Genomic DNA, 18,612 nt, shown 5'->3' with positions numbered 1-18,612 from the left:
GAGGCCGCAAACCGGAACTCTGCAGGGGAAGTCCCCGTGATAGTTTCGCCGTCAATGTGAAAGCGGTACTCGCTGCACGCGTGGTTGGCATCGGACACGATCAGCTGTGCAGGATTTGTGCCATTCTTGGTCTACCAAAACCACAGCATCAAAAGACGTTCTACAACACTGCCAAGAAAGTTCATGTTGCGGCCACAAAAGGCGTCTCTGACAACCTTGCTGAAGCAAGGCAAGTAACTGCGTTGCAAGCTGGTCAGACTGACCTCAGTGTGATTTTTGATGGTACTTGGCAGAAGCAAAGACACAAGCCACAACAGTGTTGGCACTGCCATTTCTCTTGACACTGGTCTCTGCCTGGATTTTGAGGTGCTGTCAAACTACTTGTACTTGCAGCCGCCACCAAAAGCTTGATGAGCAAGAGGAGGAAGTGTGGCAAGCCTTTCATGCCTCTTGTGTGTGAAAAAAATGACTGCTCATCCCATGCCATGGAGACGGAAGCAGCACTGCGCATCTGGCACAGGACGCTATTGTACAACCTGCAGTTCACTGTAGTGGAGACTGCCACTGCCCTCGCAGGGTTGTGGTTCAACAGGGGCCACACTAGCTTTGAGCAAGTTCTCCAAGAACTGGGAATCTTCCCTTCAGAAGAACTGGTCAGACTAAGCAATGCAAGTGACCAGTGGAGGATCAGGCAGATGTGTGCCAAGCTGACTGCTAAGGCTAGCCCCATTGCCGCAGCCTGGTGAAACGGTCCCATACCAAGGACTACCCCAGAAAAAACCGTGAGGGTGCAACTTATGCAGCAGGAGCATTCTACTTTTAGTACCTCAATGTGGACATTTCAGACTGTATCCCCACCAAATTTCATGTTGTTCGGGCAAGAATTTCTGAATCTGCCAAAGAAATAAACTTTCAATTGCGTTTTTCTCAGCTTGTTGTTTTTGTCCGTTTTCTGAGTTTGTGCACACTTATTTTCCCACTTAAAGTTGTCGTATCAGGATGAAATTTTGCACAGATGTTCATTATAACACGTAGAGTGCACAAATCTTGTTCATTATGCAATTTGTGTCCTTAGATATTTCTGACTGTCATAAAACAAAAATATACAGAACAAAAAAAGGCACACTACCAGTCATTTTTTTTTCGTGGTGAGGAAAATGATGATGAGGCTTTTTCAGGTAGATTTGTGCACTCTGCAGTTCATAAGGAACCACCTAGGCTATTTTAAAAGTTTCAGAAAAAATTTTTACTATAAAAAAAAGTGTGCACAAAAAAGCCATTTTTCTGAAAGTCATGCTGCGTAACATTTTATCCGGAGCAGCTATTCAAAATCTGATTACATATATGACCAGAGAAGCTCAATCTCTACAAGCTGTGAAAATTTCAGCCTCCTAACTTCATTATTAAAAAAAAAGTTGTTTGGAGGAGCACGTCCCCTTAAAGGGACACTGAAGTGAATTTGTCAAGCTCCCGTTTTTGCTTGCAATGCGTAGACTGGGTCAAATTAGCACACTTCTCATCGTTTATCCGGTTGACAAATCGGTAATTATTTTACAAAGCGCGAAAGAAGAAAAACTACCATGCGCGGTTTGCGGCGGCCACACCAACTAAGGCTGTGACGTTGGGAGGAGGGGCGCCGTGATTGGACGATGCCCAAGGTTAGCAATCACACAAGTTTCGATTTCGGTTTCGGTTCTGTAAAACATAACCAATGGCGTTGTTGGATGGGCATTCTCAATATCTCAGTAATCATCGTACAACGCTTCTGCCATGTTGTCGGCTGTAAAGTGCACAAGATAAGCCTCCCAGGACGGCTTGTAGTCGTAGCATTCAGTAGCCGAAACCTACGCAGTGCATGAACGCCCTCCGCGTACCCGCAGACGCCCAAATGTCATGCGCTTTTCCCCCATATTTGGAGCTTGCCTCCCTCATGCCTGTATCGTAAAAAGCGTGTTCGCACCAGGCCAAGGGTCTGTTCATTCTGGCCTGTGCCCACTGCCTGCAAGCAGTCGGTGCTTATGGCAACAGCACGCCAACGAGAACTCGCTAGTGCACCAGTGCCAGCCTGCGCGCGTTTTGTGAACTAGTTCGTGTAGCCATGAACGTTGCGGCCCAAAAAAAGGTGAACTCAATATAGAAAACACCGGCGGAAAACAAAAAAGTTAACTTACAAAAAAAAAAAAAAAAAAAAAAAAAAAGCACGTACCCGCGGGGATTCGAACTCGTGACTTGCAAAACATCTGCGGTGACATACCTAGCGCCCCAGACCACGCCACGGAGCGGGACGCGAAGGCCTTGCTAATATAGGGTATATATTGTACAACCGGTTTACACTTTTATTTAGTTTTGGCATTTCAAGCAGCTTAGGTGACTATTTGTTGTACTGCGATCGTGCAGTAAGCGTTGCCCGAGTTTCCGCAGTAGCTCACGTCTAGCAATTGCATTTCGTAGACGGAAAAGCGTTCGCAGATGCGTAGTCGTGCTGCTGACCGCTGTGTTTGTTCGCCCAGCGCAAAAAAGTGCTTCCGCACCCTAGTTTTACGCTGTACGGTAAAAATATCAGTTGATTTTATTTCCTTAGTACCTATATTGACTTCGCTGACTCTTCTCCCGCCTTCAAGAGGCCTTATATTTTCCTACTGGCGTACCAGACAGCGAAGCGTCGCATGTGCGCTTGTGCAGCGCTTGTGTGAAGCGACCTTGACTTGGAGCTAGATACAGTGTACAAACAAACCAAGTAAAGAAAGGCACATTCTTCCATTCACAAACGTGTCCTGGCTCCGTTTCAACTAAGCGAACGAATTGCGACCAAGCAATTTTTTTTTAACCTCCTTGATTGCGACGACCCGCCGGCGGCCGGCGGACGAAACGCTGGGCTGACTGACTCTGTCGGCCGGGGAGCCGTGCAGTAGCGCAGCCGTGGCGCAGCCAATTGCCAGCTCATCCCCTCCTGACGTCACACGAAAACGCCACAGAAAATGGGCGAGCGTAAAGAGAGGAGGACAGCATTTTCGAATTAGTTTTTCTACTAAATAAAATCGCGTAAACGCGCCTAGAGTGGTCGAAACATGGCCTGGGGACTCCGGACTACAATTTGCGCTAGTAATCCCGCAATGTTTACATATCACTTCAGTGTCCCTTTAAAGGGGTATTCACACAACGGCGAAATCCGTTGTATTGCTCCTAGAAGTGCGCGTCACGTGACCCCTACGTAAAGGTTTCTCACCGGCTTGTGGCTCCGATCGCAGATCGGAGCCTTTTGCTTTTCAGCTACGATCTGATCCTTGGCGGTGGAGGCGGCGGGCTTTCGTTAGCTCGTTCGGCAACTCGCAGCAACTCAAGCCCTAGAGCGGTTCTAGGCACTTCACTTTTATTGCTTTTTATTACACTAGATGCAAAATGCACGGCGCACACGACAGGTGCACTGGGGGAGCCGCAGATACCACCCGCACGGTGTGTGGTGCAAGCAGTGAAGTGGTGCAGGTGGCTCCAGTGACACCTTGTTACCGCTCACCTAAATGCGATTAAAGGTGCAAAAAAAGCTGCACATACGAGAAAGGAGGTAATAATGTGAGGGCAAACTGCAATAAAAATGTCATCTGCCTTGTGTACGAAAGCAGCAACCAAATATCCGCCCCATAGCTAAACCTAGCACCTCTAGGCGAAGCCAGTTGCTCCGAGCGCACGTCTCCCTGCCAACTTCTTCGCGCATTGAGCATCCTTCTTAACCTGAGGCAGAAATTACAGTGTAGACCATTTACAACGCACTATAAGCGGTTGCTTATAGTGCGGAACTGGATATAACGTGGGTTTTCCTGGCCATCGGTAGGCCTCCCGTAGACATCAATGCATAAGCTCACCACTTATAATGCAGTTGCGCAAAGCACAATACCATTTATATGTGTTTTTTTTTACGGGTCCCCTGATCGGCCGGCACAGATGGGGCATTGTTTTAGGGTCATGAGAAAGAAGAATAAGATGGAACCAGCCATCCCTCACAGTGTGCGCTCCCTGCTCTTCTCTCAATTCGACATAAAAAGGAAATAAGGCATCTTTTAGTTCACGTGATCTGTTTGCCGTATTCTGTTGATAACCACAGCTGCCCTTGGTTGACGCACCTCGGAAAATAGTGAGCCCCTCCCCTTTTCCTCCCCCTCCCTCCTGGCGCAGTACGTAAGCTCTTGTGAAGATCAGGAACCGCCCTTTTCCTTTCTGACCATCTGGAGATAGCGAGCTCCCCTATACATTGTGCCCTTTGGCAAGGCCAACGGAAACTGACTATGGGGTAGGGGGGGGGGGGGAGAGAGAGAGAGAGAGAGAGAGAGAGAGAGAGAGAGAGATGCTAATGCTAAGAAACATAGACGCGCTCCCTCAAAACACAAACACATAGAAACCATGCAGCCGCTTGTAAATACTGCAGGTAGTGTCCAATGTGGGAAGAAAAAAAAAGGGGGGAGGGGGGCGAAATAAAGACAGCATTGCTGTTTTTAAGAGGCCTTCGTTTGAGCAACGCCGCCTGTATAAACATTGCCTAACGCGTGAGCGAATGTTGCTCTCTCCTACCCTTCCCCGCTCTGTAGCCTTCCAGCGTGCTTTCATGTCCGCCAGCCGGCGCCGCATCTCGGAAACTATGCAAAATAGTGGAAAGTTTTTTTAGCGTTCCCGAGACGCCTTCCTACGCCTTCTTGTTTTTCACCATGCCTGTCTGTCTTGGTCTGTCACTGATAAAACTTCCTTTGTCACGAAGCAAAATCCCTTGCGCTGCCGCAGGCTGCCTGCAGCCTGCCCTGTGGGGGCGCCAGGGCCGCTCCCCCGTCCGTGAAGGTGGTGAAGGTGGTGCGCACTTATCTACTCGGATCACAGGCCCTGAAATTTTCTGAGTGGGGCATCCCACCTCTATCCCCTCCGCATTTAAATATTGTTTTGACCCCGCTGTTCGCACTCCGCATCGGTACGTACTTCTAAAATTGAGGACTGTACTGTAGAAGCGCCCGGACAGCGTGGCGGGATCCCAGCTGCTTATCCTTTTGTTTCCTATAATTTTCTGAAGTTTACAAGCACATGATATTATTGGAAAGTAATCGTAGAAGTTAGCGCCTGAACAAAAAACGTGCACGCAATTTTTTCTTCTCTAAATACTCCAGAAAGAAAAATACCAGTAAAATAATGGCTGCCCCATCCGAAAATATCGTTTTTCTGTTAGCTATACGTCTACCTGACAATCAGTATGTTCTTACACTATTTCAGTCCGCCTGTCTTTATCTTTGGAAAAATGCAGCAAGTATGAAGCGAGCGACACGCTGGACGAGATCCCCAGTGCGCCACAGAACTAGCGCCCCGTCGCGGCTAAGATGTAAGCGAAACGGCCCTTGAAGCCCAACAGGCAAGCTGACAGACACACGTCGTAGAAGTGGGTGCAGCGTTCGCGACTCGCGAACAGTGACGCAAGGCGAGATGTCCGCCGGCACGCGCCACATAGCGGATCAGTGCCTGAACTAAGCGTCCCTACCCTTCCCATTGAAAAGCGCGCGACGCGTCAGGCAATGTTAATACAGGCGGCGTTGGTTTGAGTGATAAAAAAAAATAATTCAAAGGCAGACTGCGATAAGATTGGATTTGCACGTTTTGTTTATAGTGCAGTACCACTTATAGTGTGGATTTTTGCGGCTCCCGCGACATACGTTATAAGCGGACTACACTGTATTAGCATTAGCATCCCCTGCATGATGTCCACAGGCACTTTTTGGTCGGTGGACAGGAGCAGTATGTAGCAGCTTTAACGGAAACTGCCGCTGATGCGGAATCGCCAGTGCTAGGGCAGCTCTGCTCCTCGGTGAAGATTGCCAACTGCAAACACTGATAGCCGTCCGACAGTCATATCCTCCGTCTGAGCAAAGGAGCCGGCCGGCCGGCCACAATCGCTCTCGGATTTCTCTGCTGGAAGGCTCCCTCGTGTGAACACCGCTCAACTCTTCCATTATGGTGGAAAAATTACCATTTTTAAGCGTTTATACAAAAATTTTCTTTTCTCTTGAGCAACTGAACCCATTTAGCATTGTTATACATGCCACTGTAGCTTATCCTTGGTATTCAATGGCATGGAATGCATGCAGGCAACCAAGTGTGCGCCGCCATATTTGTGGCCAAGCGTCTGTTGCTAGGCGGCAGTTGTGCGCACGGCTCGCAGATCAGGCACCCCTCTTCTCCTCCATGCAACCGCGTGAGTGCACCGTCACTCGTTACGTCGAGCTCCGCGGGATGGCGGCACTTGTCCGTGCTAAGCACGACTGTGAAACACATGACTGTGTTTCACGTTACGAACTCTTCGCCAAACACAAAGTATTGCGTCGAGTTCACTGTGAGTGCGATTAATAACATCTCTGTTGGCGCCACAGTTTAGAATCGGATTTGAACAGAGCGGATGATGCACGCCGGTGTCTTTTTTTCTTTGGCGTGTGGCCGCAGTGGCCCAGGCTGCGCCGTGTCCATGGCGCATCGGCCGTGTCTTTGGCAGTTTCCAGTGTTGCCAAGCAAAAAAATTGACCGCTAAACTTTTCAACAAATACCGTCTATAGTTTGCTCTTTCAAATACATAACAGCAGTTTTGTGAGAGGTACAATTATTCAGAGTTTAGTTGCCAAATAAACAAAAAAAAAGCACAAAGTATAAACACCATAGGCATTGACAACTGCACTAAGCCAGAAAATTATTTTAGGAAATCTGAAATATACAAGTTGTTCCTATGTTCCTGCGCTATCATCCAATATACAGTAGCCGACAGTTTTTTTTTTTTTTCGAACTCCGAAAATTCGGACTTGCTGGATATTTCGGATTTTTCCGAGGAACCGCCAGTTGTCCCATAGGAGTAACAACAAGGATTTTTCAGACTGCTCTTTTATTCGGAATATTTTCCGTTCCCCTCCAGGTCCGAAAAATTGGTCATCTACTGTATACATCAATTCTGTGTACCGCGTTCTGGATTTTTTGAAGGCCCGTTAATCTAGTGGCCTTGACGGCTGTGCCATTCAGCGAAGCAGTCACGCGAATGCAGAAAATAAACGTAAACATTGCAGCCAGAGCAGAAGCTGTTCATTTTGCTTTGTGCCTTTGTTTGCTGTAACAGATCTTGCAAGTCCTTGTATTCTCTATCCTTTTCGGCTGGTGGTGTACAGGATCCAGGGGCGAAAAGGGGGTGTGTCCTTATTGTACTCAGATATCTGCTTCACGGGAACTAAAATCTGAAGATCCCACATCACTGCTGCAGTCACCACAGTTGCTATAATCACAAAAATCAGAAGCAGCAGCTGCCAAAGTCCCTGCGGCGGTAGCCAGCCTTTGCGGAGCGCGGCAAGAAGTGGACGCCAGTCTTGCCCAACTCGCAGCTACCTTGGGTTCAAATTTCGCTCACACCGGGACCTCCGCACGCGAAATGTAAACGAACGAAACTGAAACTGAAAAAGGAGTTGCAATAAATATGCCATATGGTGGTAGTTGTCCACAAGGCGCCGTTTTGAGTTTCCGTGGGAGGTTTGAAATCATCGGAACCCCGTGTTCGATGGCCTATGGCATCCTAACGAAAGACTTAAAGTGAAAGGCGATCACGGAGAGAATAAACAGAGCAGAGTTCATTCCTTAATAAGGCCTGTTTTGGTGAACTTGAAATTTCCATTTCAACTTTGTCGGCCTGTGCAGGCGGCCTCTACACAACCCTGAGCAGCGAAAGCCATCACTCACGCAATGTCGATGCGGCGGGTGCCGTTGGGCTTCAGCTCGAAGCCAAGGCAGTCCAGGACCCTGAAGCCGTACCCTTGGCAGCGCTTGCCGCTAATGTAGAAGCCCTGGACAAACACTGGCAGTTGGCCAGTGTTGCGGGCCGTGAACCCTCGGCGCACCGTGAAGTTGGGGTTCACAAGGCGGCCACCCCTCGTACCTGCACCAGACGCAGTGGGCAGCACCATTTGTGAGGGGCACACCCATGCTGTGCGTGATACAACGCCCCCCAATATTTAGGGGCAAAGCCCCTTAGGGGCTGGGGCTGTCAGCATCTCATGTCGTTGTCGTAAGCGTCGTCTCATGTAGTCATGGTACGGTAAAGCATACTACAAAAACACCGGGACACTCGCTTACGCCTCGCACTGGAGCGCTTCATGCTTCAATGACACCAGACTTTTACAGCAAAGCTGTGCACCTCTACCCCCCAACAGTTTCACCTCCGTTGGCAAAAATGTCAAGGCATCAAGAATACACTTATACACTGCATGCTTTACCTCTCCTCGGGTTTCATGTCAGTGGAGATGGCCCAGGATTTTTTAGGTGTGGGGATACAGTTGGACCTATTCTCAACAACACCAGCTCGGAGTTTGTATTTGGCCCAAAGGCGTTCATAACATACCTGGAATTCCGAAACATTTGTGGGTTTATGATGCGCAGATTGTTGTGTGTTTGCTTGTACCATTGTTGTTATCCCTGCTTCCAGAGTGTCGTTTGTATAAGTGGCTCCCAATTCTGACACAGGATGTATAGGTTGTATTCATTGAGAAGTTTAGCTGTTAATTTCTTCGCTCGGCAACACTGGAAACGGCCACAGACATGGCCGATGCGCCACGGACATTGCGCGGCTTGTGCTACTGCGCCCGCACGCCAGGAAAAAAAAAAAAAAAAAAAAAAAAAACACCAGCGTGCGTTGTCTGCTCTCTTTCAAACCGATTCTAAACGATGCTGTCAACAGAGGTGTTATTAATCGCACTCACATTGTACTCGAGGCATTACTTATCGTTTGGTGAGGTAGAGTAAGGAACACGCATTCGCCCAACACAGTTATGCATGTGCTTGGCACGGACAACTACCGCCAGCCGGCGGAGCCCGACGTAACCAGTGACGGCGCACTCACATGGTTGCCTACATGTGCGCCTTGCCAGTGAATACACAGTTGAACCTCGACATAACGAATCTCGATTTAACGAAATTCGCGATATAACGAATTTTTTAAAGTTTTCTATCAAAATTTTGCAAAATGCATGTATTTTTATCTCGAAATTACGAAGTAATTTCGTGCGGCGCTTCCGATTTAACGAAGTCACGACAAGAAAGGAAGACGAAATTCCTGTCGAGGGATGTTTTATTTTGCCTCTCAGAGCCTACATTGAAAATATTCAGTACACGCATTAACTCTTAAACGGCTAAAATGAAAGAAATGCGGTGAAATCTGCGGTTTACAACAATTAAAAGCAATGAAAGAAGCTGCTCAAACCGCTAGCGCTGGTCATAGACAGTTGAATAGTGCAGCCACCATTTTGACGTCTCCATCGTTGCCTATGCCAGCACCCTTTATGCTTAGGCTGCCGAAGCCTACTTCAAGCTTCTTTTCTAGGCCTCCTTCCTCACGGTGCTTCTGCTCTATGGTGTGCTCGCTGACAACCACATTAATACTTTGTTCGTGCATCATTAGGTAAGTCTTGTAAGCAGCATGAGCACTCCAAGGGAAAGAAAAGTGTTGCGAACAAGAGCCTGAGGAAGTGTCGGTGAAACCGACGGTAGACTGACGGCCACCGAAGTGACGAATGCCATCGACGTTCTGCGGAGGCACGCAGGCGCACGCGAATGTTTAAGAGCAAACCTTGTTAGCGCTGTCAGCATACGAGGTCAAGAAACGCCAAGCACTGCTTACGGACTTCTTCACTACAGCTTAAACATTGAGTGCTGGTGGCAATAAGATGCTCTCTTCGAACGTGGTCATCTGCGTTTCACCCGTGTTCATTAGACAGCTGCGATGCGGAGAAATCAGTTTCTTTAGAGCTCAGTGGGCATAAAAGTAATCGAATTTGGCCAGAAGATATTTAATGTAAGCTTTCCGCTTTAGCGGAGTACGTAAGCGCTGCTACACACAGTCGGTCCGGGTGTACTCAGCTCGACTCGCAATCATGGCTATCTCTAGTGTCGTGGTTGCATCACGCGCCCATACTGCTGAGTTTTTGTACATGAAAAAAGTCTTTTGGAAGTTTTATAGCACCCTACCGCTGTTGGCCCGCCGCACCCCTCAACGCCACGCCTAAGCCTACCACTGAACGGACTAAAAGAGGCGTAACTTCGAACCAGCACCCCGCCGGGGTAAAGTTCTTGGGGCATAGACGTGGGTTCAATTGACTAACAGCGACGTTTAGTGTTGACCGAAATGAAAAGAAATAAAAAGTGGAAACCTAGTCTGCTATCACATTTAATGAGGCATTGCGGAAAAAGCACCAGTTTTACAACAACACATGAACTACCGTCGGCAATCCTAATTCCATTGCCTAAGTGTTGACACTCTTAATTCACACAATTTTCTTGGCCAGTTTTAGAACAAATTTCGCTTTAAGTGGAGAGGTAACTACATAGCAGTTGTTTGTGTGCGATGGGCAAGGTTTTGAAACCTCAATAACTGGTTAAATGAACTGTAAAATAGAAACCTCGATTTTACGAAATTCTCGATTTAACAAAATTTCCGCCCCCAAGTACGACTTCACATCGAGGTTTAACTAGAGTACATATTAGGCGTTTTTTTTTTTTTTTCGAAATGAGCCAGATCCACCTAACGCGAATTTGAGATACGAGTGGAAGTTTGTTATTGGACCTAAATGCAACGCCATCAAAGCTATTATATTATATATTTTACATGTCAGCTAGGGGACGTTTATGTCCACAAGTAATGAAAAAATATGCCGTGAATTTGAGCAATAATCGGGGTGATGACTTATAATTTGGCTCATATTGAATAGAAACACTTAAGTTGATGCAGCATTCTTATGAATGAAAACTATTTAAATTGACTAGCAGGCATAGTGTGGTTGAGTTTTGGTGGAAAAGTCACTAAAAATATGCAAAAGGTCTTCAAGAACCCTAGAATTAGACCAGGAGAGCAGGTGAGCCCTCTTGGCACCATTAGCAGCTCTTCAAATTTTTCCCTAGGACAGGGGTTCTCGAGCATGTTGGTCCCAGGGAACCCTGCTGAGTTCCGTTAAGTGCCAAGGAACCCCCCCCCCCCTTCCCGCCATTTTTCATTCCGTTCATGCTACATTAACGTGCAATAAATTCAAAAGCAAGCAAGGGTATCGGTTTTTTTTTTTTTTTTGCCGTCAGCTTTACGCGAAAGCGTACGCTAGCGGCACCTATATCCAAACAGGAGAAATGCGCATGGGGGTAATATAGGCCGAGATTCAAGTGCAATAGTTTAACCACATGGCCCGTTTTCTGAGTTTGGCTGGCTAAAAGCTGCTGGCGAGATTTATTGCGCAGCTCGCGCGTTTCTGTTATGCGCCGAGATCTGCTTACTGACACTCGGGCGTGCGTAATGGAGGTTCCTTAGATCGATATCGCGCTTAGAGAGAGAGAAAGAGAGAGAGAGAGAGAGAGAGAGAGAGAGAGAGAGAGAGAGAGAGAGAGAGAGAGAGAGAGAGAGAGAGAGAGAGAGAGAGAGAGAGAGAGAGAGAGAGAGAGAGAGAGAGAGAGAGAGAGAAAGAGAGAGAGAGAGAGAGAGAACAGAAATTACAGCAACACCCACAAAACAGTCTAAACAGTCAAACAAAAAGCAAACTCCCATGAATTTGGCTCATTTCGATCCGTGAAACCACAGAATCTGGCTCATTTTTGATACAAACTACAATCTCCGTACATGTTTTCAGGGCGTTATCTCAACTATTTTCTTGACACCCCTTTTTTAGGGGAAAGTTGCAGAGTTTTTCTTGTCAGTGCAGTTTTATAAGGCTCAGTTTCGGGTTCTGGATCTGGCTCATTTCGAGGGGAAAAAATAAATCCTATATATCACTGCAGTGTGCTGCTACACAAGCATCCTGGTCAATGATTTCCTTGCCCAAAATGCCCCCGGTTCAGGAACGTATCCGAGTATGGGCCAACATTACAGCTTTAATGCGGTGGTTCAAAAGTGAGTAAGATAGCATGTAAACGTGCTGCAGGCAATGCTAACAAATTAAGAGTGTCAGCGTCGATGGCGCACACATGATGTAAATACAATACTCGTGATGCTACCAGAAGTGCACAAAAAACGTTGAACAATAGCAGAGATTTCCAGTCCACAATGCATGAAAGTGACATGAAGTATAGTGGAGATTTGAAACATATGAACAGAAGGGGCTTACACTAAGGGGCTTGCATTGCAGGGAATGAATTCCTTAACTCTTTCACGACGGCGCCATAGGCAATCGGAAGCCGGCGTCCGATGATTTTAAATCTCCCGCAAAATCTGAAACCCGCGCTCCACAGACAACTATCCCCATCTGGTGTGTTCTTTGGCAACTTCTCTTTCAATTTCGGTTTCGTTTGTTTATGTGTCTCGTGTGGTGGCGGCGTAGCAAGAGAAATTTGAACCGAAGGGGGAGGGGAGGAGGAGGAAAAATGGCGTCGGGTTCACGCCGCGCTCTGCACAGTCGGACTGCTGTAGCAAGCACTTCGGCAGCTCCTGCTGTCGATTTTTCTGATTTCAGCAGCAGTGAGGGGTCAAGCAATGATGTGGGATCTTCAGATTTCAGTTAGGACGACGAAGCTCCGGTTCAGGTGCCTCGCACTTCAACAAGCGCTGGCAGGTAATTTCGTTGTGACTCCGCGCTGTATTTATAAACAAAACGTGCTTCTTATCTGACGACTGCGGTTTTGATTTTGTGTTTAGGGTCTCGAGAACGTACGGCCGGGATATTTTGCCAAATGCACAGCGCTATATCGCGCTATCACCTTCAAGATAACCTGGCGCTCGTGTCAGATTAGCGCTGCAGGGTTCAGGTGCGACGCTTGTCGAGAGCGCTCGATTTTTTTTTCTTGTTTTTTACCACCGAACTGATAAGAATTTTGTGCGAGGACACAAAAGAGTATACTGTAATTACCCGATTCTAACGCGCACCCGATTTTCCTGACAAAAAAACTAAAAAACTTGCACCTCCGATTGTAACGCGAACGGAACTGTGTGAGCAAGAAAATCGAATGCGAGAGAAACGGGTGATTTATTTCCCGAAGTAATCTCACTCATCTCACTCCTCGTAGCTCTCCACTGACCACAACATCTCGTCCTCGGTGCCGCCAAGCACGTTCGCGATGCCACACTTCTGAACGAACGTTCAACCATGGTCGATGGGATCGTGGCCCACACCTCACACGCCCATCCCGCGAGCTTCTTTCAGAGGCGCACGCTTCAGCCGACCTGTCGTTTTGAACGCGTGAGAGCCGCTGCTGCCATTGCTGTTATCAAGCGCGCAAGTGGAACGATTTGACGATTTGTGTGAACGCCGATCGAAAAGCCTAGGCGCCTATGCTTCCTGCGTCGGAAAAATCGTTGCTAAAAGCTTTGGTGCCGTCTTGACATGGCGATGGCGATGGGTGGGACGAAATTTCCGCTGTTTCGGTTTCGGTTTCGTATCCGATGCATGCGATTTTTCGACCTATTTTTCCGGAAAAAAAGTGCGCGTTAGAATCGGGTAAGTACGGTACTTGGATGCACGTTTTACAGAGACTCACTCGCCCTTGAGTGCCCTCGCGGCGTGGCACAGCCGTCAGTTGCGCTAGGTTGACGGGCCCTGAAAAAGCCAAAACTTGGTGTACACTGTTGAGTTATATATTGAATCATAGCCAAGGAACGTAGGAACAATTTGTATATCTTAAAATACTTGAAATAATTTTTAGTCCCGGTAAAAGTGCCGATTTGTGTTTTTCGTATATTTTTCTTGGGGGCTTTTTTCTGATTACTTGACAAATAAACTGTAAGTTATTGTACCTTTAACAAAACTGCTGCTTTGTGTTTGGAAGAGCAATCTATAAGCTACAATTTCATGCATAGCAAGGCTACGTGTGTTCAGTAGCTCAAGAGAAAAAAAATGTTTTGTTGAAGCACTTAAAATCGGCCGTTTTTCCGCCGTAACGAAAGAGTTAAGGGGGGACGCGGGTCTTAGAATGGTCAAAAATGGCCAAAATATCGATTTTGAGAAAATCCAATTTTTGGAATTATTGTACCTTCAAGCACCTGCCTTCAAAATATCAACGCGAAATTCCATCGGGAAATACTCTAAAATCATGTTTTGAAACGCCTCGAGGGCCACGAAATGCCCCGAATTGGGCAAAAGTTGCTTCAAATTCCCGCGCGCCCCGCGGGCGAGGCAGCCGACCGATCGCCGCCATCTTGGTCTTGTTTTGAAGCTTGTTTCTTTGTGCGCATTTTGCGTTATCTCAAAATGGCGTCGCTTGAGTAGAACGACCGCCCTTGCCAGTTTTCCGAAGGCACCTTCTCGGCCGCCGATTGGCTAGAGCGGGCGCGCGCGGTTTGAGTTCGCCATACGACCCCTCCAATTGGTCGGCGCGACTGCTGTCATGGCGGTCGCCATCATGGCGTCTGCTACGCGCGTCTGACGGAGTCCGCTCTTCTGGCGCAGCGCTCGCTTAGAGCAGTTTTTTTTTACAGTTTCTTCTAATTCTTCCATCGCGTGCTTTCGTGAATGATGCCAGGAGACGTACGTTTGAAGACGACGACCCGTCATGCGCACGGGAAGCGAAAGCGTCGTCCGCCTATCCCAAGGTCGCGTGGTGCGACTTCGGGCCGCTCGACTCCGCCGGATGAGAATCGTTCGCCGCCTCGTATTGCCTCGCCTGCCCCATCGCCTGACCAACCACCTCCCGAATCCATACCTGGTCCAAGCACGTCCTGCCGGCTTGACACGAGGTATTACACGGCGGAGGAGATCGCCGCGCGTACGGAACACGCGGACGAGGTCAAGCGCGGAATGGAGACCAAGTCAGCAACGCAGCGGAAATTCGACCACCTTGAAGTGGATTTGGCGCACTCAGAGGAAGAATCCGGCACAGATTTTGTCTTAGTGGATTTTGCAATGCTGAAGGACCTTTTTGCGCACGTCAGGTGCGGCAAGTGCGGGCTGGCGGCGCCGGATTTGAGGAAGCCTGACCGGCAGTACGGCCTCGCCGTGAAGCTCGAGGTGACGTGCTCGGTTTGTGAACACCGTGTGGAACGTTTTTCCTCGCCAAGGACCGAAGGATCTGGCAATATCACTCATTTTGAAGTGAATATGAGGGCTTAGAAAAGTATTCAAAGCATCGGGAAGGGGGTGACTGCTCTGTCAGATTTTTGTGCTGGTATGAACTTGTCCCACAGAGGCCTGCACCACAAGACATTCCAAGCGCACTTGAGGAAAGTGGTTCAGGTTTGCGAGGACACTGCAGCAGCCTCTGAAGCTGATAGTGTGCGTGCCATCAAGGACTTGTACTCGGACCTTGGTCAGCCGCCAAACAACATATATGTGATGTTTGATGGCACATGGATGACAAGGGGACGGTTGTCACACATTGGAGTGGGCTGCATCATTGAAGTGTACACCGGCTTGGTGATTGATCATGTAGTCCTCTGTAACTTTTGCTTAGGTTGCGCCATCGGACCCAAAGCTTCAGATGAGGGCTATGAAGATTGGCTGGCAGACCATGAGTGTCAGCGAAACATTGACTGTGGTGCAGGACGCATGGAGGTAGAGGCAGCCCTGATAATGTTCAAGCGCTCGCTCTCCAAGAATGGGCTGCGGTACACAACCGTGATGTCCGATGGAGATAGCCGCACCATGCACGGCTTGAAGGAAAAAGGCGTCTATGGGTTTATCCCCGTAGGCCAAGAAAGTTTGCCTTTCGGCTACATTTATTTTCCCCAAAAGACTCTTTTGAGGGCCAACAACATGATGTATTTGCGGAAAGCGCACTGCGCAGTGTCCCACCCCTGTATCCTCTCAAACTTCCAGCATAAAAACCGCGAATGAAATAGCCTCACCAAAGAACAAAAAAAGGGGGGCACCTAAAGCAAGTTTCACCCTCACACTTTTGCCGTACACAATATTCTGGGTACCACAGTGCACTGTAATAGATGATGGCACTTCACGAAGGACTGTTGCAGTTTTCACGACGCCAGCAAGACACTACCAGATTTAACAACGCTAACAAAATGCCAACCGATTCGAAGTCGATAAATATTGCTAAATTCCTGATGGGGTCCGTTACTTGGCCTTTTGTATCTCCAGTTCTAGTTGACATTTTTGGAATCCAAAGACAGATTTGAAAATGGGAAGAACATGTCTTTGTTACTGGGAAATTTTGAAGCTACACTACTGACGGTTCATCTCATAACACATGGCCAAACTTCAAATGCAGTTTTCTCAGTTTCATATTTTTGGTCACTTCCCTCAGCCTTACGCAGCTTTTTGGAAACTTCTTCTTGCTTCATAAGGTCAATCTTGGTACCATTTTTTTCAGTACAGCCTGAGGCAGCCGATGACATTCTTAGTTTTTCTGTTTAGGCTACGCATAAATAATGACTTGCAGTTATTTTGATGAGCCAAAATATCCAATACTGCCATTTTTTGTACTTGACATATTTTTTTAGGATGCCGTGACTTTAGAGAAAAACGAAGAATGTCATCGGGTATGGGAACTCTCTGGCTATCCATTCATGTAATTAAAAGCGACAAAATGCATTGCGAAAGTTCATTAAAGCTGCGTAAGAAATTACCTAATTGCGGTTAACACTTTGTATGATAACTTTTGAACTAACAGCACCAGCTCAAATATAATTGCATATTTGAAATCTACAGAGAAAAACACATCCGTGTGCAAATTTTCATAAGTTTCTACCCATAAATAAAAAAGTTAGTTTTAAGACCCTCGTCCCCCCTTAAGTAATTGCACACACACAAAAAAACTAACTCTTGCTACTAGTTAGTGCTGTATACTCTAAATTTTCGATTGGTGGAATTCTGAATGGAGCAGATAATGTATGATTCGACCAAACACACACACACAAAAAAAATGCAACACACGCACGCGCACGCAGGCACACGCACATGCACACGCACACGCACACACCTATGCATACCTAGTCAACATGTCGTCACACACCATCACATATTTTCCATTACCCACCATCACAGTCCTTCAGGTGGCTCTCCGAGATGTCAAAGTTCAGCACGGAGTCACTGCCCGGTGCCTTGTTTCCAATGCGGAGCTGTCCATAGCCACCTTGGCCCTTCAGCATGACCGCACTCATCACGGTCAGGTTGTTCCTGCACCCGAATTGATGACATGCCTATGTTGTCTCACAAGCACAAGCATCGTCTTAAGTGCACTGCATGTTTCTATTAGGAACGTTGCCTTGTTAAGAAAAAACCTTCACTGCACACTAAGACTAAGACTAACCTTGACTGCTCAACATGTATACTTAATTGCTCTTTATCACGAATGCACACATATTTCGAAATAGTTACCATGAACTTGCTACATGAACAGTACAGCAGGCACAGCCCTTGCCAAAATTTTCTAGGCCATGGTGAAAATGCATAGGCCGCGAAAAATTCAAAGTACAAGCTTACCTCTCGGGCGAAGCTGAAATGTTTTATACCAAAAAGCAAGAGAAACTGCCTTTCTTTCTTACTGTCATAAAATATTTTGGCCACAGTTAAACAGTAAGCTTAAGCTTTGAATTTTTTGTAGCCCAGAAAATTTTGACAAACCCTGTCCGAGTTCAGCATTACTATACACATTAGTAATGCACATGAATATTGCCTATTATTTTATTATATTGACTTAAAGGATGCTGTTAGCCTGTGCAGGCTTAAAGCAGGAGTGGGCGATACAGATATAACGAAAGGAAACTGCAAGAAAAAAAAAAAAAAATACAGTAACATTATTCAGCACAAATCAAGCACATTTTGGTGAGTTGGGGAGCTCACACATACACGATAAATGCAACATTTGTAGGCAACAGGTTCCATTCACATGTGGTCCGGGGAAAAACGAATTTTGGCAGAGATAGTTCTACCCGTGTAATCACTGACTTTAGGAATTTCGACTTTTGGTGTTTGACTATTGAAAATTTCAGACATTTTCAACACTCAAGTCAATGCACAATGTGCATCTTGTCCATCAAAGTCGTTTTCAGGAAGCACATACCAAACCACAAAGGGCACAGGCACTTACCGTATTCACTTGAATCTAACGCGCCCTCAATTGCAACGCACACCCGTTTTTCGCAGTCAGAAGAAAAAATACGCTCTGTCCTCGATTGTAACGCGCATTAGACTTTCATTATTTAATACAAAAATGCAACTTTTTCTCAATTGGAACAAGCAAGGTTTATTCCAAAGATGGCATGAAATGAAATGTGCCGGTTATTGCCGGCAAGACAGTCACCACGACGACGGTCCGGGGCAGCGCCGTCGCTGCCCCGACAGCTCTGTCATTACGGGTCTTTGAGCCACTCGCTGCTGCACGTACTTTGCCAGCGGGTCTTCTATTTGGGGATAAAGCTCCTTCTTTGGTCTGCTGAACCCTTTCCGTGCCACCTTGCTTGTGAAAATTTTCTCTTTCTGTTTGCGTCAGTCCCGCAAGCAAGTGTCTAGAACACTGAATGCGGTCGATTTCCATTGCTTTCCGTGCACAAGACTACTTTCTTCTTGAACGCACCATCGTGGTGAACCCGCTCTGTCTTAGCAGTGGGAAATTCCATGGCGGAAAGAACAGAAGGGAAAAAAAAAAAAAAAAAAAAAGAGAGAGAGACTACGCAGACAACAAAAGCAAACATGCGCCGACTAT

General features: G+C 47.1%; 1 protein-coding gene across 1 annotated transcript in view; it reads right to left on the bottom strand.

Moving 5' to 3' along the window:
- Tmem131 (Transmembrane protein 131) overlaps positions 1-18,612 on the bottom strand; it is a 113,531-nt gene that overhangs the window by 45,903 nt on the left and 49,016 nt on the right. Inside the window, exons 25-26 of the mRNA XM_077703345.1 lie at positions 16,945-17,084; positions 7,735-7,930 (exon numbers count right to left, since the gene is read on the bottom strand). Coding sequence (XP_077559471.1) covers positions 7,735-7,930; positions 16,945-17,084 — 336 coding nt within the window. The remainder of the gene's footprint in view (positions 1-7,734; positions 7,931-16,944; positions 17,085-18,612) is intronic.

The sequence above is a fragment of the Haemaphysalis longicornis genome, unplaced genomic scaffold (assembly GCF_048455015.1).
Source record: "Haemaphysalis longicornis isolate Haplotype H1 unplaced genomic scaffold, Haemaphysalis longicornis Haplotype H1 scaffold_3, whole genome shotgun sequence".
Taxonomy (NCBI): Eukaryota; Metazoa; Arthropoda; class Arachnida; order Ixodida; family Ixodidae; genus Haemaphysalis; species Haemaphysalis longicornis.
The sequence above is the reverse complement of the archived record's forward strand: the minus strand, read 5'-3'. Positions and strand labels throughout refer to the sequence as shown.